Here is a 23,591-nt window from a genome sequence, read left to right as displayed (position 1 = left end):
AAAAAAAAAAAAAAAGGCATTACTTATGATAGAAAAATATTGGTAGCAAACTACATGTTTCTTCACTCGGGGTATTATTACAGCTGTCAAATACTAGTATCATTAAAAAGGTTATTAATCTAGCCAGACGTGGCGGGCACCTGTAGTCCCAGCTACTCAGGAAGCTAAGGCAAGAGAATTGCTTGGGCCCAAGAGTTTGAGGTTGCTGTAAGCTGTGATGCCATGGCACTCTACCAAGGGCCACATAGTGAGATTCCATCTCAAAAACAAACAAACAGGACGACACCTGTGGCTCAGTGAATAGGGCGCTGGCCCCATATAAGTTCGAACCCAGCCCTGGCCAAACTGCAACAAAAAATAGCCAGGCGTTGTGGCAGGTGCCTGTAGTCCCAGCTACTCGGGAGGCTAAGGCAACTCCTAAAGCCCAGGAGTTGGAGGTTGATGTGAGCTGTGATGCCACAGCACTCTACTAAGGGTGATAAAGTGAGACTCTGTGTCTAAAAACAAACAAACAAAGGTTATTAACCTATATAAACAAGGGACGTTGTCTTTGATGTAGTAAGTGGCAGGGGGTGGAGACAGTTTGAGATTATAAGAGTTTGTGTTCTGGCTAAGAAGAGACCTCTAGTTTTAAATAAAAATAAACTGAATTTTCTTGGGAAAAGTCTGTAAAGAGATACGGTTTTTGTGTCTATGTGATGGGATTAAGGGGTGATTTTTATTTTCTTTACTCTTTCCTATGGAGTCCAGATTTGTGCAATCAAAGAAATGTTTTTTTTAAAAGTGAGGTATAAAATATCAGATGGTGGTTAAAACCACTTTATGCATGAATATTTGATATTTATATAGTGCCAAGCTCTCTTGTTGCTTACATAGTTGTTGAACTGAGTTAAATCCAGAGCTGAGTCTTTGCAGGAAACCAGCTTTGTCCTCAATTTCAGAGCAAGTGCTGAAGTTCTCTTCTTGCCACTGGTATGTTTGAGAATTAGGCCTCCCAAAGGTCATGAAATGCAATATGTTGAGTTCTTACAGCTGTTTAGCCTTTCTGTGCACCTGTAACTTCCTGTTCCTGTTTTTTTAATATAGTATAAAGTACTATACTGTATAAAATATTGTACTGTGCACCTGTAACTTCTGGTTTTTATGTGGTATAAAATACTGCACAGTATAAAGTATCATATAATGAACCTATAACTTCCTATTTCTGTTTTTGACGTAGTCTGTTGCCAGTGGGCAATGATAATTTAACCACTTTTGAATGGCACTAAGAGCTTTATTAATATCTGCTACTGTTAGCAATATTGTTACTACAAAAAGCTTTGTTAATGATATAATTTTGTTACATTTTTTATTTACTAACAGTAGGGTATTGTCCTGGACCACAATTGCAACAAACATAGAATTTACTAAAGGCCTTCAGGGACAACGTGGTAATCATGGCTATACACCTTGAAATGTCTACTCTACTGATTACTTCTGAGTAATATGAACTAAAGATACTTAGCTTAAAAATGTATTGTTGCTTGTATACTTGCTTAAAAATGTATGATATATAATTGACAATACATAGATAGTGTTTATTGGCATGACTATCCTCATCTCTTTATATGGTACATGCAGACTAGTTATAGAAATTTAGTGCAATAACTTTTTGGTTCTTATCCTTTTTTTTTTTTTAACTCTTTATTGGTACTTTCTTTTCTTTTCTTTTCTTTTCTTTCTTTCTTTTTTTTTTTTTTTTGTAGAGACAGAGTTTCACTTTATCACCCTGGGTAGAGTGCCATGGTGTCACATAGCTCACAGCAACCTCAAACCCTTGACCTTAAGTGATTCTTTTGCTTCAGCCTCCCAAGTAGTTGGGACTACAGACACCCGCCACAAAGCCCAGCTATTTTTTGTTGCAGTTGTTATTGCTGTTTAGCAGGCCTGGGCCAGGCTTGAACCCACCAACTTCCATGTATGTGGCTGGCACCCTACTCACTGAGCTATGGGCACCCACCCTATTTTTCCCATTCTGTGGTTTCCCATTCTATGGTTGAGTTATTCTCAAGACGTTTTTCTATAAGATACAGTATCTTCAATTGGCTACTAGACATTTCTCCTTGGATAGTTTCCTGTTACCTAGAGGTTTTTTTTTTTTTGTAGTTTTTGGTCGGGGCCCGTTTGAACCCGCCACCTCTGATATTTGGGGCTGGTGCTCTACTCCTTTGAGCCACAGGCGCTGCCCTAGAATTTTTCATATCTAAAATTAATTCTATTTTTTCGCCAAGTGAACTTCCCCTTCTCTGTAGTAAATGATACCATGTCACCATTTTCTCTGTTACCCAGTCTCAAAACTTTCAGATAACTTTGGACTCATAAGTACGGTAATTCTACAAGCCTTCTCCATTTATTTGAAATATCTCTTTTATCCATCTGCTGTCAGGACAGCCTCCCAGACTGCCCCCTCAGCACTCTCTCTTCATCATTCAGAGTATCTTGTGTCCTGTCTCCAGTTGGATCTTCCCAAAGCTCTAAAGCTAGGATACCTCTTCATGTCCTGCTTACCAAGTTCAAATTTGTCTGTTACAGTGCCCATGATAATCTGATCTTATCCTACCCACCCAAGCTTATTTTTCTGTTACTTTTAGAAATGTGTTCTGTACATTTTAATTTTTTTTATTTTACATTTTTTGTGTGTGTTTGTTTCTGTTTTTTGTTTGTTTGTTTTTGAGGCAGTCTCACTATGTTGCCCTCAGTAGAGTGCTATGGTGTCACAGCTCACGGTAACCTCAAACTCTTGGGCTTAAATGATTCTTTTGCCTTAGCCTCCCAAGTAGCTGGGACTACAGGTGCCTGCCACAATGCCTGGCTATTTTTTGGTTGCAGTTGTCGTTGTTTAACTGGCCCGGGCTGGGTTCGAACCCGCCACCCTCGTTGTATGTGGCTGATGCCGTAATCACTGTGCTATGGGCACCGAGCCTGTTTCTGTTTTTGTTTTTATAAATCATAGCTGTGTACATTGATGCATTTATGAGGTTCAATGTACTGATTTGATATATAATGTGAAATGCTTACATTGAACTGATTAACACATCTATCACCTCACTTATTTGTTGTGGTAAGATAATTATATTCTTTTGTTAATAGTTTTGAAATGTACCATTGCATCATGCACATTAGGTGAGGTCCCCCCAAATACCCTTTTCCTCTCGTCTCCTCCATCCCCTCTGTCCTCTTCCGGGTCTACTTTCTGGACTATAGATGTGTTTTACCATTCATACGAATGTGTAGGTGATTATATGTTGATTTCATAGTAGTACTGAGTACAGTGGATACTTTTTTCCCCAATTCTTGAGATACTTTACTAAGAAGAATATGTTCCAGCTCCATCCAGGTAGACATAAAAGATGTGAACTCTCCATCTTTTTATGGCTGCATAGTATTCCATGGTATACATATACCACAATTTGTTAATCCATTCATGGATCGATGGGCACTTGGGCTGTTTCCATGTCTTGGCTATTATGAATTGGGCTGCAGTAAACATTCTGTGCCAATGTCTTTGTTCCAAATGATTTTTGATCCTCTGGGTATATACCTAGTAGAGGAATTGCAGGATCGAATGGTAGGTCTACTTTTAGTTCCTTGAGTATTTTCCAAACTTCTTTCCACAAAGGTCATATTAGCTTGCATTCTCACCAGCAGTGTAGAAGCGTTCCCTTCTTTCCGCATCCACGCCATGTTCTGTACATTTTTAGCACCTCATTATTCAATGTTTTATTTCTCCAATCTACTGTTGTCCCTGTTTCCCTCAATGACAGATTGAATTGTATGATGCCACGTTACTATGAGAACAGGTCTTGAAAATCAAGGCTATTCTTCCTACTTATAATTTCTAACTCATTAATAAGGAAAACCTTTAGAGATTATATTAAATGAATTGTTAATGTTTGTCATCTAGTTATTTACAACTGTTAAAAACAGCAGTGCACATATGCATGTGTGTGTGCAGCTCACAAACTTGTGACCTATCCTACCTCAGTCATTAGCTCATCAGATACAGAGCTTCTTCCATGACCCTGTTTCTGGGCTTGGTATTAAAGATACAGCAGTGAATAACATAGACTTGGTCCCTGCCTTCATGTGACTTGTAGTCTGTTGGAATAGCCACAGAGATAAACACAAGTGATTGATTGTGGTAAGTGCTACCAGGGAAGTACTTGACTGCCCCTCCCCATATGCACCCTCTGTGCTAGCACTTGTTTACCCCACCCCTGTATGCATCCTCTGTGTAGCTACATCATGTGTACGTCTTCCCACTTCCCCCCAGCATTAGAGCACATATTAATATTTTGTAGTTTTCTTCAATGTCTAAATGTAGTAATTTGCCCAAACTAAAGCCCTTAGTAAATGTTCGTTGTTCTTACTCCATCTAGGCATGGTAAATAGTACTAGGAAGATATGGTTCTTAAGCCTCATACATTTACCACTGATTTGAGCTTGGGTTTCATTTGCCTATAGCTGGGTCCGAAATAAGTAAATTACCTTCACACACCTAATGAAATTCAGTGGGTTGATCAAATAGAGATTTTCCAAATAGTATTTTTCATTCTGTATGACAGCATTTTATTCCTTGCAATACTTAAGGTAAATGTCTGTTAACCCTAATGAAATTATTTGCTGAATACCAACAATTTTCTCTGATTTTTCCATAGTTTTATTTGTATTATTGATGATTGGTGAATGTCAAATAAAACCAGTGGATGGATATTTTGCTTCTTTTATTTCTCTCTAGATTTTTTACCCAGAAACTACAGACATCTATGATCGAAAAAACATGCCAAGATGTATCTACTGTATCCATGCACTCAGGTAAACAGTTTTCTTGCTAAAATAAGCAGTGTAGGAATACTATCTGAATTGAGTATAGCTTTTCTTTTCTTTTTTTTTTTTTTTTGATGCCCTGACTCGGATCTGAACCAAGGTTGCTGCAGCCACAACAGAGTATGTAGCTTTTTATCCTTGGTGTAAGGCAAAAAGTTTTTTTATTAGTTTTAGAATCTTTAAATAAGATAGAATACTATTATCCTAACAAAATAGTGAAAAATGGCTGTCTGTAGAAGGGATTTATTTATTCCCATAATAGCAGATACTTTGATTCTAAAACTATGCTATCTAATCTGTCATTATTGATACAGGGTTTCTGTGAACTATGCATTTCACTTGGGGTTTGGTCTTTTAAATAGACATCTAGGTTCTTGCCCCCCCCCTTTTTGTTTTTGGTTGGGGGGACAGTCTCACTCTGTTACCCAGGCTAGAGTGCGACGGCATCATTTTAGCTCACAGCAACCTCAAACTCCTAGGTTCAAGCAATCTTCTTGCTTTAGCCTCCTCAGTACTGGGGACTATAGCCCCTTGCTAAATTGTCGTACTAATCTTTCTGTTTTTAGTAGAGACAGTGTCTTGCTCTTGGTCAGGCTGGTCTCAAAATCCTGACCTCAAGAGATCCTCCTGCTTTGGCCACCCAGGGTGCTGGGGTTATAGGCCTGAGTCACCATGCCTGGCCAGTCCTTGCCATTAATAAGCCATTTGTTCACTCATTGAATTTTTTTTTTTACCAATACAAATATGTTAATAGGAACTGAAACAGTATTATTCTTTGCACAGTTTCATGATGCATTTGGAATATGACTTAATTTCAGGTTCCTAGAATCAACAGTGTACTAAGTTGGAAGGAAAAGGTAGTATGTCTGGAGGGAGGGTGGGATGGGATGGAAGTCGACGCTTATAAAGGATGAGTATCCCTTATCCAAAATGCTTAGGACCAGAAATGTTTCAGATAGTGGATTTTTACAGATTTTGGAATTTTGCATTATGCTTACCAGTTGAGCACCCCAAATATGAAATCCGAAATGCTTCAATGGACATTTCTCTTGAGCATCATGATGGTGTTCAAAAAATTTCAGGTTTTAGAGCATTTTGGATTTTGGATTTTCAGATTTGGGTGCTCTACCCATGTACTATAGTATAGGCATTTCAGCAAATTTACTTGATGGCCATAGGACCAAAGGACCAGATGGCAGACTTGGATGGGGTAGGAGTATGAGATTTCTTTGCTTGGGCTGCTCTTTTTATATAGTCTCCTATTCACTTAGATATGTGAATGTATGTATAATACTGACCTGTAGGAAGCCTATCGTCTCCATTTGCTTGATCAAACATGTACTAGGTCTTTGGTATCGCTGGGATCAGTGTGAAACACACAAAATAATGAATATAGTACCTTTTTTTATGTTGAGAATTAATGTACTAATTTCAAAAGTATATGTCTGAGCCAAACTCAGATTAGCTCGAGTATTGTGATTGGCTTCATGTCACATAAGCTCTGTCTGTGCTGATTATCTTGAGAAGGCTGTACCCACAGTGTATATCTGAAATTCGCAGGTGCCAAGGCTAAGTTGGCAGAATTCTCTGCTGGTACTGTAGCCACTACTCTGTGCAACATAACCTAGTTCCAGGCCATTGCATTCTCTGCTAGAACTGAAGAATTAACTATGCCTTCCAAATGATGGACTTAGAATAAGAAAGAGAGGAAGTTCACTATTGTTTTCTGTTTCTCTTGAATATTCAGTCTGTGCTTAGAACAATATAGAGCAGTGTGTTCTGATTCATGATTTATGGTTTCTTTCTTATAGTGTTTTCCTGAAGGGTAGTTGGCAACATTCGAAAATACAGAGAATGTGTTTATAACTGAGCCTCTAGAACAGTGGTCCTCAACCTTCCTAATGCCGCGCCCTTTAATCCAGTTCCTGTGGGCCACTGCTCTAGAAGCACAGCAGTTCCACAGGTGCCTCACTCCCTGTATTGGGTTAGGCACCACCTCCTTTGGATCACTAGGGACAGAGGCGTGATCTCCCTGTGTTCTCCTGCCTTTTTTATTTTAATCTTGATTGGCATTATTCCAGAGATGGCAATTGTGTTTCAGTTACACTAAATTACTTCTTAGATAACATTCCATTCTTAGATAAGTCCCCAATTATTTGTATGCTTTCTTTTCACTTCCCCTAGTGTTTTGTTATTCTAAGAACTGATTCAGGGGTTAAATAAGTCCGTAAACCCATATCCTAAATTTAAAAGAAACCTAAAGTCTCTGAAAGTTGAGTTTAAGTTTGGTGCAAGCTTATTTTTGGCAAAACCTGGTAATTGAGGTTATTTAGAATATTAACCTACTTACTATGATTATTTGTATGTTTCTCAGAAGATATATTTGATTGGAGATACTACCCCTACAGCATGCTGGGAGTGTTTTTATAATACTGTAAAACCCCTCTGGCTCAGTGCCTGTAGCTCAAGCAGCTAATGTACCAGCCACATACACCAGAGCTGGCAGGTTCGAATCTAGCCTGGGCCTGCCAAACAACAATGACAACTACAACCAAAAAATAGCCTGGCATTGTGGCGGTCTCCTGTAGTCCCCAACTACTTGGGAGGCTGAGGCAAGAGAATCAATCGCTTAACCCCAGGAGTTGGAGGCTGCTGTGAGCTGTGACACTACGGCACTCTACCCAGGGCGACAGCTCTGTCTCAAAAAAACAAAACAAAAATCCCTTTCAACATCTAAGAAATTCTACTTTTAAAATGCACTGTAAAAGTATTTGTTTCATGTTTGCTTTTAAAAATAGTTTATTGAGGAAGAGAAAGACAGGCTTACAGAATAAGAAAGTTTATAAAGCAGGATACTTCACCATAGACAGCGAGTTCCCCATTACCAGGACAAGCAGGCAAAGGCACCTAAAACTCTTCAAATATCTGAGAAATTCTACACTATAAAACTTTCCTAATATTTGAGAAATTCTCCAGTCAAACATATCTGGCCCAAAGAATTTAGATAAGGGACTGTGTTCCTGCACTGCATTCTGTTTCTAATCACCTGTGGTGTTGAGATTAGCATAGTGATTTCAGCGAAGGTAATTGGAATCCAGATATGTTAACAGAGCTTACTTCTTCCCATTGTTACAAAGCACAACGTAAATAAGAAAAAAGGAAAAGAAAAAGAAATCTACGGGCCGAAATTATAGGCACCTACTAGATGGCATGGGAGAACAGGAAACAAGATTAGGGAATGCCTTTTACCATTAGAGTTTGTAAGTTTCAGGTATGAGGCTAAGGACTAGGAATCTGGTAGGAGGACCTAAGTGTCCGTTTTGAATCCATTCAGAGTTCCAGTACCTCCTTAAAATAGTCCTAGTAACTACCTAATAAAGATGTGAGAAAGATGATGCTCCTGTGTTATCTTATCCTCTACTTTTTCTATCAGCCAATGATAACAACCTACCATTGAAAGATACTGAAAAAAAAAAAGACATTAAAATTTAACTCACTCTTCTTAGGGCTATGAAAGTGACATGCCTGAGCTTAAAAGCTTGACAACTTCTTTGTTATTTCAAAATAGGAATAAAAGAAAGAGAAAATCTTAGAGAAAAATATTACTTAGTTAGAATGCAGGTAGGCTATATTATGGGGAAATACATAAGGGAATGTCTTATGTATATAAAAAATTATTATTTTGCTTTAGAAATTTTTTGGAATAGATTTACAATATTCTGAGAGAGGAATTTTATATATAGGCAGTCCCTGAGTTACAAACATCCGACTTACATAAAATTCACACATACTAATGGAAGCTATTACAGTAAATCCTCGAGTTACAAACATCTGACTGGTGTCTGACTCAAACTTATGGACAGAGGCTATGACAGGTAATGGGTAAATGTACCTTTTGCAACTTACATACAAATTCAACTTAAAAGCAAGAGCCAACCTACAGAACCTGTCTGATTCATGACTGGGGACTGCCTGTAGTACCATCCTGAGTTTTTACCCTAAGGAACGAAAGGACTTAATTATATATATATGATTTATACTTGAACTTCTCTGAGAAAATGACTAGCTATTACGGATGTATAAATTCTTTTTTCAGTTACAGGGTCTCTCTCTATAACCCAGCTAGAGTAGAGTGGCATGATCATAACTCATGCAGTCTCACACTCCGGGGCTCAAGTGCTCCTACTGCCTTAGCTTCTCAAGTCGCTGAGACTATGGGAGCACACCATCACACCTAGCCAAATTTTAAATGTTTTTATAGAAATGGGGTCTCACTCCCCAAGCAGGAGCGGAAGTGCTGGCCTGAAGCAATTTTCCTGCCTCAGCTTCTCAAAGTGCTGGGGTTTCCAGTGTAAATTACCATGCCTGGCCTAGATGTATCACTTCTAATGTGTTTCAGAATACTCAGTGTTTTTGTTTTATATTATGCATTTGGGTTTATTATAAACAAGTTAAATTCTAGTCAGTTCTGTGAATGCCGTTTGCTTAATGGATGTATGTATTTAGATGATGCAAGGTTTATGGATTAACTGCAAAAACTGACCACTCTATTATGTTTCTATGCTTTGTTTCTTATATATTTTATATTTCCTTACTGTAAGACTGTGTCTTGTTCAAGTCAATGTCTGTAATGTTCCCTTCTGATCTTTTCTAATATATCGATTCTGATCTTCTAGGGCAGCAGTTCTCAACCTGTGGATGGCGTCCCACAGGAACTGTATTAAAGGCTTGCGCCATTAGGAAGGTTGAGAACCACTCTTCTAGGGCTTTAGAGTCCCCTTAAACTAACACAGGCTTATGGACATTTATTTATCCATCTGTGAAGTATTGATTAATATTTATTAATATAATCTAGGCTCTAGGTAGACATTGGTGTGTAAGACTTGTATTATCCTGGCCTTCGTGGAATTTAGCATCTAATAGATTTATTTTTTTAATCTAAAGAGTAAAAATACATAATACATGCTTTATTTAAAACTTTTAAATTTACCCGGATTAAGCCTTTTCGTCAGTAATACGATTTTGGTTTAGGTATAACTTGCTGAGCCATTTTTATGACACTGTTTAAAAATGTCTTGTTATATAAAACTTACTGACCACAAAAGAGTAAACAGAAATGAAGAGACTTGACTAATATTAATTATATTAACATTAATGTTAACTTTTAAGTACACATTGAATTTATGCCAGAATTGGGATTTGAATTGCTGTTTACCGATTCCTCCCAGTTGGGTTTGCATTGTATTGTGTGACTCCTTAAGACAGCAGTTCTCGACCTGTGGGTCGCGACCCACAGGAACTATATTAAAGGGTCGCAGCATTAGGAAGGTTGAGAACTACTGCCTTAAGACGATGGAAAACTAAAAAAAGGCTCTGAAGTGAGGCGTTCTAACTGCAGAGCGAGGTCTGTGTTCAGGGCATCTCCACTTTATGTCCACTTTATGTCGATGAAACAGAGCATGAAACACACAGCAAGGTGCAGCTGGGAGCCCTTACTCTTTTGCACATTGTGTTTTCCAGTTTGTACCTGTTCAAACTAGGCCTTGCTCCTCAGATTCAAGACCTATATGGGAAAGTTGACTTCACAGGTAAGGAGTACAAACTTGGCAAGAAATGCTTAATTTATAGAGAAATAGCCTAGTCAATAGTACCAATTTTTAAGTTCTAGCACTTTAAAAGTACTCTGACAGTGGAGATGGAAGAAAACCAGTAACCTGCTTCTCCGAGGGTGGTGGAAAGAACACTAAACATGGACTTTCAGGCTCTGTTCTTTCACTCATAATGTGGGCATGATTAGTCTCAGTTTTCTTGTATCTAAATTGAGAGTAACATTAACATATAATCATATAATCATGTTAACATTGAATGCTCAGATATGTTGAAAAAGCTTTATAATAACCTTTTTCCTTTTCAGCAAGGACCTACTGTGGGCAAAGTAAGAGGGAGAGTGGGGGAGTGAGATGATACAAAGGTGACAGTATTTCACATCTTACTTTGGGTGTTTCTGGTTGTCAGGTACTTGAAGAGTGGGACACTTAGGTTAGGGGTAAGGTAGATTCAAATCTTTGAAACCAGTGATTATTTTTTAGGGCTGGGAGTTTAAACATTGTGGTAATAAAGCTTTTATCTATGATATTTTTCCTTCTAGGGAAGTTGTTCACCAAATCAGGGGCAAGGGCCAAACATTATGTGGTGATTTCTTTATCATTTGGCTTTCTGCCTTAGCAATGGAATTGTTAAATAGCAGATAGTGGTATGGATTGTAAAGACTAGGGCAACTGAATAATTTGTTATTTGCTTGTTATTGAGCTCCTATTAAATCTGTTCCATTTATAAGTTTATTGTAGGAAATGTCAGGTATTACCAGTTTTAAAAGTTCTTTCTTTTGGCTCGGTTCCTGTGGCTTAAGTGGCTAAGGCGCCAGCCACATACACCTAACGTGGCGGGTTCGAATCCAGCCCGGGCCCACCTAACAACAATGACAGCTGCAACCAAAAAATAGCCGGGCATTGTGGCAGGTGCCTGTGGTCCCAGCTACTTGGGAGGCTGAGGCAGGAGACTCACTTGAGCCCAGGAGTTGGAGGTTGCTGTGAGCTGTGATGCCATGGCACTCTACCCAGGGGGACAGCTTGAGGCTCTGTCTCCAAAAAAAAAAAAAAAATTCTTTCTTTCTTTCTTTCTTTTTTTTTTTTTTTTTTTTGCAGTTTTTGGCCGGGGTGGGCTTGAACCCGCCACCTCTAGTATATGGGGCCAGCGCCCTACTCCTTTGAGCCACAGGCACCACCCTAAATCTATTTCTATCAGTCCTTTTCCCTTTATAGCTATTGTTTACATCCTTGATGATAATAATAATAATAATGGTTAACGTTTATTTGATGTGTTCTATGGCCAGGTACTGTGTTAAGTACCTTTCCATGTATTATCTCATTAAGTCCTTACACCAACCCTAAGAGGTACATGCCATTTTATCCCATTTTGTCATTGAAGAATCTGTTTCCTTCTCTGAGTTACAGAAAGACCTTGCTTGACTGGGTCTTAATTCTCTTCTGCAGAAGAAGAGATCAACAACATGAAGACTGAGCTGGAGAAGTATGGGATCCAGATGCCTGCCTTCAGCAAGATTGGGGGGATCCTGGCTAACGAGCTCTCAGTAGATGAAGCTGCATGTAAGAAGAGAAGTGTTTTGTGGGTTCAGATGGGATTTTGCCATTTCTAATAATTAATACTAGAATGGTGAATTGAGGCTCTTGTTAGCAAGTTTAAGTCCATAGGTGTAGTTGTAAATATTATAATCTTCAACACTATTGTTATTTGGGAATAAGTGATTAATTTCAATTGAAGAAAAACCATAAAGTCTTACGTTTCAGCAACTTAGTTTCTTATTTTCTCAAGATACTTAGTTGGTAATTAAGTATGAACACCTCCACAGTAAATGCTACTTCTAAGACTCTTAAGAATATTTCCCTCTGAGATTCCAAATTCAGCATCCCAGACATGAATCACAGGAGAGGCTGTACTGAATTTTGAATTTGTACATGGTAAGAAGGAGACCAGAATCCTAGGGCCAGGGAGCCATTCCTCCACCCCTGTGTAGTTTCTCTGTTTATGAAAAGAACCTCTCTCTGTTACAGGTGTTGCAATGTTGTTTTGTGTGAGTGATGTATATCCTTTATATAATTTCAGGATCTGTGCTTTGTTTTTTTTTCTTTAGTACATGCTGCTGTTATTGCTATCAATGAAGCTATTGACCGTAGAATTCCAGCAGACACGTTTGCAGCTTTGAAAAATCCTAATGCCATGCTTGTAAATCTTGAAGAGCCCTTGGCATCCACTTACCAGGATGTACTTTACCAAGCCAAGCAGGACAAAATGACAAATGCTAAAAACAGGGTAAAAATGGAACATCTATTCTTTCTAATTTATATTGTTTCGTAATTTGATTATGACTCCATTTTAAAGTCAGTTTTATGGAGGTATAATTCACTTATAATAAAATTTACCTATTTTAAGTGTACAGTTTGATTTTTGATAAATGTATATGGTTATTTAGCCATCACCCAAGAACGTTCCTTGGTGCTCTTTTGCCTTGAATATCTGCCCCACCCATCCCTACCTCTAACCTCAGGCAACTACCAATCTGTTTTCAATTACTATAGTTTGCCTTTTTAGAATTTCATATAAATGGTAATTAAACGTATCTTTTGAGGGCCAGATGAGGCGGTTTACGCCTGTAATCCTAGCACTCTGGGAGGATAAGCGAGGTGGATTGCTTGAGCTCAAGAGACCAGCCTGAACAAGAGCCAGACCACATCTCTACTAAAAATAGAAACACTAGCCAGGAGAGGTGGCACATGTGTGTAGTCCCAGCTACTTGTGAGCCCAAGACTTTGAGGTTGCTGTGAGCTACAATGATACCATGGCACTCTATCAGGGCGACAGAGTAAAACTCTGTGTCAAAAAAAATAAATAGGCTCGGTGCCTGTGGCTCAAGTGGCTAAGGCTCCAGCCACATACACCTAAGGTGGCGGGTTTGAATCCAGCCCGGGCCGCCAAACAACAATGACAGCTGCAACCAAAAAATAGCCGGGCATTGTGATGGGCGCCTGTGGTCCCAGCTACTTGGGAGGCTGAGGCAGGAGACTTGCTTGAGCCCAGGAGTTGGAGGTTGCTATGAGCTATGATGCCACAGCACTCTACCCAGGGTGAGCTTGAGGCTCCATCTCAAAAGAAAAATAATAAATAAATACAAATAAAACAGTGTTTTTGATTTTCGACTTCTCTCTTTCTTAAAGACCTAGTCTCACTCTGTTGCCTGTTCTAGAGAGCAGTGGTATCAGCATAGCTCACAGCAACCTCAAACTCCTCTTCCTGTCTCAGCCTCTTCATTAGCAGGGACTACAGGTGTGCACCACAGTGCCTGGCTAGTTCTTTTTTTTGTAGAGATGGGGATCTCATTCTTTCTCAGGAAGTGAGGAGTTCAAGACCAGCCTGGATAGCATAGTGAGAACTCCATCTCCAAAAAAAAAAAAAATTTACAAATTAGTTGGGTGGCACCTATAATCCTAGCTACTTGGGAGGCTGAGGCAGGAGGATACCTTGAGCCCAGGAGTCTGAAGTTGCTGTGAACTGTGATGCCACTGTACTCTATCCTGGGAGACAGAGACCCTGTCTAACAAAAAAACAAAAACCAACTTAACATAAAAGTATTTGCTCCTTGTTGAAATTAGTGATTAAAACTCTCAGTTCTTTGGGCATGTATCTAGATGGCAAAAATGAAGACAAGCTCACTCCCAAAACATTCTTTGTATCACATATCATAGAACAGGGATCTTAACCCCCAAGATAGGTGCTAACCTGGCCTGCAGACAAGATGCTGCGGCCATGCCTCTGCCTATGTCACCAGGAGAGGCTGCAAGGCTATGGACCTATATGTTGCCATTCTGCTCAGGTTTGGGGCAAGGATGTGTGGTTTTCAAAGTGAATAAAGCAGGTTTAATTCAGTGCTTCCTCTTGCCAACAAGAACTTCTGCACTCAATAACAAGTGGATCTCCTGGCTGGGCATAGTGGCTCACGACTGTAATCCTGTCTCTCTGAGAGGCTGAGGCAGGTGGATTGTCTGAGCTCAGGAGTTTGAGACCAGGCTGAGCAAAAGCCAGGCCCTGTCTCTAATAGAAATAGAACTAGCCAGGTGTTGTGGCGAGCACCTGTAGTCCCAGCTACTTGGGAGGCTGAGGCAAGAGGGTCACTTGAGCCCAAGAGTTTGATGTTGCCGTGAGCTATGATGCCATAGCACTCTACCAAGGGCGACAAAGTGAGAGTCTGTCTAAAAAGAAAAGTAAATCTGCTTTTTAGTCATTTAAACTCTGCTTTGCTCTTTATAAAGGATTTTTTTATCTTTTTGAGGCAGGGGTTTCACTTTGTTGGCCAGGACTGGTCCTGAACTCCTGGGCTCAAGTGATCTTCCCACTTCAGCCTCCCAGGTAGTTGGGATTATAGGTACGCATCACTCCACCAGCTTATAAAGGATTTTAAGCCACACTTACACTATGCTCAGTTCTGTTATTGTGGGAGAGGAGCACAGATATGTTTCTCTGGTCTTCTTAGGCACTAACTTAAATACACTTTATACTCATTTTCAGACAGAAAACTCTGAGAGAGAAAGGGATGTTTATGAGGAACTGCTCACTCAAGCTGAAATTCAAGGCAATATAAACAAAGTCAATAGTAAGTATATTTTACCTAGTTTCCCCAGAAACTGGGAACTGCAATCCTCCATGGTTGGGGCGGGTTGTTGCTGCTGCTGCCTGCAGCCACTGCCTCCATGGGACAGAACCTTTTCCTGGCAGAAAAAAATTCTCTGCAACTATGGGTTATACTTCAAGTCCAGCAAACTACCACCTCGCTGCACACCCAAACTGCCACTCTACACCAATATTCCACGCCAGGAATGATCTAGCCCACTCACTCTCACCTGTTCCAGGAGAGAATACCTAAACATCCTTCCCGTCCGCCATCATGCTCCGCCTCCAGTCTATGTTAGACATGAGTAGATTTGTGTCCCTATGTCTCTGTTTCAGTTCTTGTCCTTTGCAGTAGAGGCTGGTCTTTTTGACTCTGGCTTCACTCTTGCACCCCATATTACACACTTTAAAAAAACTCATTTGCCTATTTTTAAAGAAATATTGTGGTTTTATTTTTCTTTTAAAGAATACTATAAGCTATCCAGAAATAAATAATAAACAACAGATTAGACCCCATAACTTAAAAATAGCCACTGTTGACATTTTATATGTCTTTCAAAATGCATTTAAACAAAAATGAGATTATATTTTTAATAGTGATTTTTGTATATGCATTGGATACTTTTGAAAAATTAATTTCTTGAAAGTATTGTTTTTATTTTGCCATTTCTTTGCTGAAGAACCTACATTGACTCCTTATTTGTTGCCAGACAAAATGCAGATCCCTAGCCTACTAGAGTTCCATATAATATTTCATGATTACTACGCTAGAAACTCATTTGCTTACTGGTCTGTGCGTTTCATGACATTTGAAAAGTCTGGCTCTGAAATGGTATGGACCTAGGATTTGACCTCATGTCCTCCTGTTAATGGCTGTGTGACATTGGACACCTGCAGCAGAGGAGTAAAGTGGGTAATTGAGATAATGTATATACGTTGCCCGATATTTAGTAAGTACTCAATAAACATGAGCATTACTGTGTTGTTAGTCAGGTAGTCACCTCACTGTAGTACCCCGTGCCTCATTCCCTACCTAATCCAAACTGTGTCCACTATTCAAGATCCAGTTCAGGGTTCACCTCAGTGCCTGTCCCAGTTCACAGATATACTTGTCTTTCAAATCCCCGACAGTGTTAATAGGCTAACTACCACAATTTTGTACTTAATTATCTATCGTCTTGCATTGCTTGCTCTTTATTTCTGACATCTTTATAAACTCCTTAAAGTAGAGATTACTTATTCTGCTTCTTCAAAGGCCTTGTCATTCTTTTTTTTTTTTTTTATACATTTATTTATTTATTTATTTATTTTGAGATGGAGCCTCAAGCTATCCCCCTGGGTAGAGTGCCATGGCATCACGCTCACAGCAACCTCCAACTCCTGGGCTCAAGCGAGTCTCCTGCCTCAGCCTCCCAAGTAGCTGGGACTACCGGCGCCTGCCACAACGCCTGGCCATTTTTTGGTTGCAGCCATCATTGTTGTTTGGCGGGCCCGGGCTGGGGATTCAAACCCGCCACCTTAGGTGTATGTGGCTGGCACCTTAGCCGCTTGAGCCACAGGTGCCGAGCCAGCCTTGTCATTCTTAACACAGATTTAGACTCACCCAAAGATCTAATCAGTTAGGCCTGTGTTGGTCTTGTTTTGCTCAGGTTAATAATAGTATAGTAATCATTGCTTTCATAATGTGGAGCCCTTAATTTCGCATTTGAACTGTTAATAGTACTCTTGATAACTAAAGAGGATTTATAAAATTTTGCCAGCTCCATAGCGTATGCACTTGTATTCTGCTGCATGATGGTTCTTTGAGGATAATGACCTTCTGATTCCTCAAGTGACCTTCCATTCAGGTATGGGTGGTCCTTTGTCCTGAATCTATGTGAACTTAAACATCAGCACATAAAAACTGGAGCATCCTTGTCCTTCTTTCTCTTTGTAAGAAGAAAGTCCAGCATGTTTCTTGTTGCCCAGACTACATAAAGTCAGTTTTGTTTTACTAAGGAATTTTTTTCCTACTATATTGTTTGGGATTTTATAACCTCAATAGCTTTACCTGGATAATTATATATTAGTTATATACATTAAAAAAAACAATATAAATATGTTCTTAAAATGTTCTGTCCTTATTCTTATGTGGTTAGAAGATCAAAAGGATAAAAATTCCCTCAAATAACTTTCAATACAGTGGGAGAAGATAGACATCCAAATGAATAATTTTAGGGCAGCTTGATTAGAACAGGTACCAAAGGGGCACTAGATGCAGCTGTAGGATAAAGAAAGGAATGATGACTTTGCTTAGAGTTTGAGTAGGTTTTCAGTTACATAAACCTTCACTGGGATTCTTAGGATAGATAAAGAGGGTGAAGATACGCAGAATTCCTTACAGAGGCACAGTCTTTCCCCTAAATGTCCAGAAAGTTGGAAGCAAGGGAAAGTTATATGCCAGGAAAACATAGGGACTTTGCTATGTCTTAATGTAATTGTATTGAAATATTCTATTACATCCATTACAATTGTAATGGAATTATCTTAATGTAATTATAGTAATTAACGTAAGATTCTTTGCACAGCCCTCAAGACCAGCAATAAGGTCATTAACCTGCCCCAGAAAAAGCATAGGCCAGTAGTTAGAAAGAGAAAAAGGTTTTATGTTATTTTTTAAGTAGAATGGGCAAAGTTAGAGTTAGATAATTAAATTTCAGTGGAAGAAGTATTTAAATAATCTGAACTTTATCATCTTTGCAATATGTTAGTAAGTATTCATTTACATAGTTAAGGTAGTAAGTTTATGCTTCTAGAAAAGGCATAACTGACTTAGATGCTTTTGTAGACAGATACTGAAATTTTGTGGTGTATACCTAGAGAAGATATGGCTGTTACCTGTATTTCATTTCTGTCCCTAGCTACTTTGAAAGCTACATGAGAATGGGGATATTTGTTTCATCTACTCTGTATTTCCAGCATATAGTGGGTCCTCAGAAAATGCTGTTGAGGGATGAACAGGTAGTTGGCTAACAGCCATATAGACCAGTGACCATTAAGAAACCTCCACCTTGATATGGTTATAAGGCATAATTATGAGGAAGAAATAAGCAGTCACTGAGGAACCTACAGTGAGACCATAAATCTGTAGTATTTTTTTTAACTCTTTCTTCCTTTTACTTCTTGGTTTTATTTATTTATTTTTTATTCTCTTTCCATTGCCCTCATCTCCCATTTTCTAATTCACTTGAGACTTTATTCTCCGTTGGGCTATTTTGATTTTCTTTCGAACAGCTTTTTTTTTTTTGGCAGTTTTTGGCCGGGGCTGGGTTTGAACCTGCCACCTCCAGCATATGGGGCTGGCACCTTACTCTTTTGAGCCACAGGTGCTGCCCCAAACAGCTTATTTATTTTGTTTTTTACTAATAAAAACATCTAGACTTGAAATGTACTGCTATGCCCCAGATATTTTGATTTTTAGTTCTTATTTCTTTTTGCTACTTTGGTGATGCAGTGGTAGAGGGAGGTAGGTATCTTCTCCTTTAAAAGTTGGAGCTCAGCGCCTGTGGCTCAAGTGGATAAGGCGCCAGCCACATACACCTAAGCTGGCGAGTTCGAATCCAGCCTGGGCCCGCCAAACAACAATGATGCTACAACCAAAAAACAGCCAGGCGTTGTGGTGGGCACCTATGGTCCCAGCTACTTGGGAGGCTGAGGCAGGGGACTCACTTGAGCCCAGGAGTTGGAGGTTGCTGTGAGCTGTGATGCCATGACACTCTACCCAGGGTGACAGCTTGAGGCTCTGTCTCAAAAAAAAAAGTTGGGAAACTGGGTTTGGTGCTTGTAGCTTAGTGGTTAGGGCGCTGGCCACATACATCGTGGCTGGAGGGTTCATACCTGGCCTGGGCTTGCTAAACAACAACAACTACAAGAACACCCCCCCCCCCCCAAATAGCCAGGAGTTGTGACAGACAGCTATAGTCCCAGCTACTTGGGAGGCTGAGGCAAGAGAATCACTTAAGCCTAAGAGTTTGAGGTTGCTATGAGCTATGATGCTACAGCACTCTACCAAGGGCAACAGTGAGATTCTGTCTTCCAGAAAAAAAGGGAAACTAAAAGTGATTAAGTAATTATGATTCTATCTGATTTTGACTTTCAACCTAATACTTTTTTGGGTGGTGGGAGGGACAGAGTCTCACTTTATCACCTTTGGTAGAGTGCTGTAGCATCATAGCTCACAGCCACCTCAAACTCTTAGGCTCAAGTGATCCTCTTGCCACAGCCTTTGAAGTAACTGGGACCATAGGCACCTGCCAGAACACCTGGGGCTTTAGAGACAGGGTCTTGCTATTGCTCAGGCTGGTCTCAAACTCCTGAGCTTAAGCAGTCTACCTGCCTTGGCCTTGGCCTCCCAGGATAACAGATGTGAGCTACCTTGCCCGGCCTACCTTATTTATTTTACAATATAAAAGTGCTTTTATGTATGATTTCATGTAATCTTAAAAATAACCCTAAGAAGAAGGTATCTTTATTATCATTTCCAGATGAAGGAACATCTATGTTTTCACTGTCAGATGTTCTATTAAAGATATTATATGATTAGAAGTAGAAAATATGAAGAGAGGCAAGAAAGCCCCTTACTTTGCACAGGCCAGACTGCCCTCGACACCTTGCACGTTCACCTCTGGGCAGGGTATATTCAGGAAATCCCAGGATAGGGAGGGGATTCAGAATGGTGCTGTGTAAGAAATGGTTGAAGTCAGGCTGTTAGTGAGGAGTATGCTGTCACAAGGGAGAGCTGAAATGTATGTGAACTTTAGGGTGGAATTAAAAAATTTTTTTGAAACAGAATTGCCAGACAGCGCCTGTGGCTCAAAGGAGTAGGGCACCGGCCCCATGTACCAGAGGTGGTTGGTTCAAGCCTGGCTCCCACCAAAAAAACTGCAAAAAAAAAAAAAAAGAATTGCCCCCAAATTTAGTAAATTGCTGTGGGAGATACTTTCTCTTGTTTAGTGGTCTATAAGCATAATCTGGACTAGTTGGCATTTAGAAGGAACATAGACATCCTTTTGGTCTGATTGGTGGCTCTAGCATTACTGCCCAGAGTGGTGCCAAGTTATTTGCATCTGGAAGGCTTTAAGGGGGTGGGGTGGGGGGGGAGGTGGCCTAGGGCTGCAGGAAAGGTGATGAACAGTCACCCCTGCATTTGGTGACTTTAAGGTTCTTTTCTAAATCCCAAAATCTTAATGCTTCTGAGATACTACAGAAAAAGGCTCTCTGAGTTATATTTCCCTTATAAGGAATAGAGATTGGTTTGGGGGAAGGAAAAATATTCTAGGCCATTACATTAATGTCATTTTTTCACAAATTTTTGTCTTTTTTCCTGGTCAGCAATTTCTGCATTAGCTAATATCGACCTAGCTTTGGAGCAGGGAGCCGCGCTGGCCTTGCTCAAGGCCCTGCAGTCGCCGGCCCTGGGCCTGCGAGGCGTGCAGCCCCAGAACAGCGACTGGTACCTCAAGCAGCTCCTGAGCAGCAGACAGCAGAAAAAACAGGTGAACATACCCCAGCATGGCTATAGGAGATTGTGTCCATTTGAATCCTATGCTGTCATTTAAAGATATTCATGCAGCTTTTTTTTCTAGTACAACTTTTTCTCCTATTTATAATTAGTGGGTTATTTTGAAATCCTAAGGTAAAATACATATTGTCTTCAGGTCTCTTCTACTTTTAAAGCTGTGACTCCTCTTTTAAAATAAACGATACACATCCACCCCTAGTCTCACTACCCTTCATTTCAACCATCTCTGTCTCTCCTTGACTAAAAGCTATTGGGGAAAACCTGAACTTTTTTACATTCTTATATCATGAATTTCCACTTTAAAAAGCCACACCTCATTAGTTTCTTCTGGCCAACACTGGGAAAGTACTTAATGTGCAGGAGAGTAGATTGTATGGGCTTGTACTTGGTGGTTTTCTTAGAACAAACGTGGGAGGGCTTTCTTTTTTGTCTAAATAAGGGAAAATAATACACTTTACAAATTTCTACCATCTGTTGGTTAAAGTAAGCCTTACTGTGCTGAAAAGTCTATAAATATTTTCTTTCAGAGTATTTTGATGCTTTTTAATGGAGCATTATTTTTTTTAATGTACAAGCATCTGGAAAGTTACTCTACCCCAGATTTATCAAAGGCTGTGTCTCTAGCTTGTGCAGCCCCTTTGGCTGGGTGCAACCTGGAGCTGTCACTTAAGTCTGTGGTTCTCTGTCCCTGGGACTGCTGCTGAGATTTGAGAGCTGTAAGGTCTGGAGGCACAGACATGAGTGATCTTTACATAAATGTCCATTGCTTTTCTCAGAGTGGCCAGGCTGATCCCCTGCAGAAGGAGGAGCTGCAGTCTGGTGTGGATGCTGCTAACAGTGCTGCCCAACAGTATCAGAGAAGTAAGAGCCCCCTATGGGTGTCCATTAGGGTGTTTAGTAGGGAGGAAAGTGTGGCTTTATGTTATTGAAGGGTCTGAGGATAGCTTCTGTCACCCTTTACACCTCACCCTGAGCTCACTAACCATAACCAACTACCAGTTACTTTTGGTGGGAGTGAGATTCTTCCCGTTTTAATTGATATGTAATAGCTGTACATATTTTGGGGGTATACATATTTTGATGATTTGATACGTGCATGCAAAATGTAATGATCAAACCAAGTAAGACGTCACCTCAAACTTTTATTTCTTCTTTTTTTTTTAGAAACAGTCTGGCTCTGTCACCCTGGGTAGAGTGCATTGGCATCATCTAGCTCACTGCAACCTCAAACTCCTGGGCTTGAGTGATTTTCTTGCCTCCTAGAATGCTAGGATTAGAGGCATGAGTGACTGTGCCAAGCCTATCTTTTCTTTATGATGAGAATGTTCCAATTCTTCTCTTTTTGCTATTTTGAGTTAATTATACAATATTGCTATAATCACCCCAGTGTACTATCAAATACTAGCTGTTATTCCTCCTATCTAAGAGTACTTTTGTACTCATTAACCAAACTCTCTCCATTCCCTCCTCCCTACTGCCCTCCCAGCCTCTCGTAACCACTAGTCAGTGCTGTCTCTCCGTAAGATCCACTCTTTTAGTTCCCATATATAAGTGAGAGGATATTTGTCTTTTTATACCTGGCTTATTTCACTTGACATGAAGACCTCTAGTTTCATCTGTGTTGCTGCAAATGACAGATTTCATTTTTCTGGCTGAATAAAATAATACACACCAGGTTTTCTTTATCTGTCCAGTGATGGACGCTTAGGTTGATTCTAAATCTTGGCTATTGTGAATAGTGCTGCAGTAAACATAGGTGTGCAGATATCTCTTTCAAGGCTGATTTCCTTCTGGATGTGTGATAGGATTGCTGGTTCTTATTTTTTTTTTTTTTTTTTTGAGACAGAGTCTGATTCTGTCACTTGGGTAGAATGTTGTGGTGTCATAGCTTACAACAACTTCGGTCTCTTGGACTCAAGGGATTGTCCTGCTGCAGCCTCCCAGCTAGCTGGGACTATAAGCGCTTGCCACAGTGCCCTGCTAATTTTTAGAGACAGGGTCTCACTCTTGCTTAGGCTGGTCTCAAATTTCTGAGCTCAAGCAATTCAGCCGCCTCCACTCCCAGAGTGTTAGGGTTACAGGCGTGTGCCACTGCACTTGGCCTCATAAGGTGGTTCTATTTTTAGTTTTTTGAGGACCCTCCATACTGTTTTCCATAGTGCCTATACTGATTTTCATATTTACCAACAGTGTATGAGCATTTCCCTATCTCTGCATCCTTGGCAGAACCCATTATTTTTGGTTTTTTTGATAAAAGCCATTTTAACTGAGATGAGATAACATCTCATTGTGGTTTTGATTGGCATTTCCCTGGTGATTTGTGTTGTTGAGCAAATTTTTTCATATACATATGCCATTTGTATGTGTTTGTTTAGTTTTTTTGAGACAGAGTCTTGTTCTGTCACTCCCGCTAAAGTCAAATGGCATCATTATAGCTCACTGCAACCCTGAACTCCTAACCTCAAGTGATCCTCCTGCCTTGACCTCTCAGAGTGCTAGAATTACAAGCATGAGCCTCTGTGCTCAGCGCATACATCATTTTTTAATAAATGTCTATTTGGGTTGCTTGTCCTTTTTTTTTTTTTTTGAGACAGAGTCTCACTATGTTGCCCTTAGTAGAGTGCTTATCCATTTTTTTAATCAGATTTTTTTCTTTTGATGTTATTAATCCCTTGTCAGATGGTTTGCAGACATTTTTCTCCCGTTCTATAGGTTGGTTCTTCACTTTATTGTTTTCTTTTCTACATAGAAGCTTTGTGGCTTGATGTCATCTCAGTTGTCTATTTTCGCTTTTGTTATCTGTGCTTTTAAGATCTTTCCCAAAGTCTTTGCCCAGACCAACATCCTGAAAGAGTTCTTTAGTATTTTTAACTAGTAATTTCATGGTTCCAGGTGATAGGTTTAAGTCTTTAATCCATTTTGA

The 23,591-nt window shown here is 39.8% G+C and overlaps 1 protein-coding gene across 1 annotated transcript in view; it reads left to right on the top strand.

Moving 5' to 3' along the window:
- Positions 1–23,591, top strand: part of IQGAP1 (IQ motif containing GTPase activating protein 1) — a 111,668-nt gene that overhangs the window by 34,769 nt on the left and 53,308 nt on the right. The window contains exons 5-11 of the mRNA XM_003803085.3: positions 4,778–4,854; positions 10,387–10,454; positions 11,919–12,032; positions 12,578–12,756; positions 15,007–15,091; positions 20,479–20,642; positions 21,445–21,529. Coding sequence (XP_003803133.1) covers positions 4,778–4,854; positions 10,387–10,454; positions 11,919–12,032; positions 12,578–12,756; positions 15,007–15,091; positions 20,479–20,642; positions 21,445–21,529 — 772 coding nt within the window. The remainder of the gene's footprint in view (positions 1–4,777; positions 4,855–10,386; positions 10,455–11,918; positions 12,033–12,577; positions 12,757–15,006; positions 15,092–20,478; positions 20,643–21,444; positions 21,530–23,591) is intronic.

The sequence above is a fragment of the Otolemur garnettii genome, unplaced genomic scaffold (genome assembly GCF_000181295.1).
Source record: "Otolemur garnettii isolate 467f Iridium unplaced genomic scaffold, OtoGar3 scaffold00277, whole genome shotgun sequence".
Taxonomy (NCBI): Eukaryota; Metazoa; Chordata; class Mammalia; order Primates; family Galagidae; genus Otolemur; species Otolemur garnettii.
The sequence above is the reverse complement of the archived record's forward strand: the minus strand, read 5'-3'. Positions and strand labels throughout refer to the sequence as shown.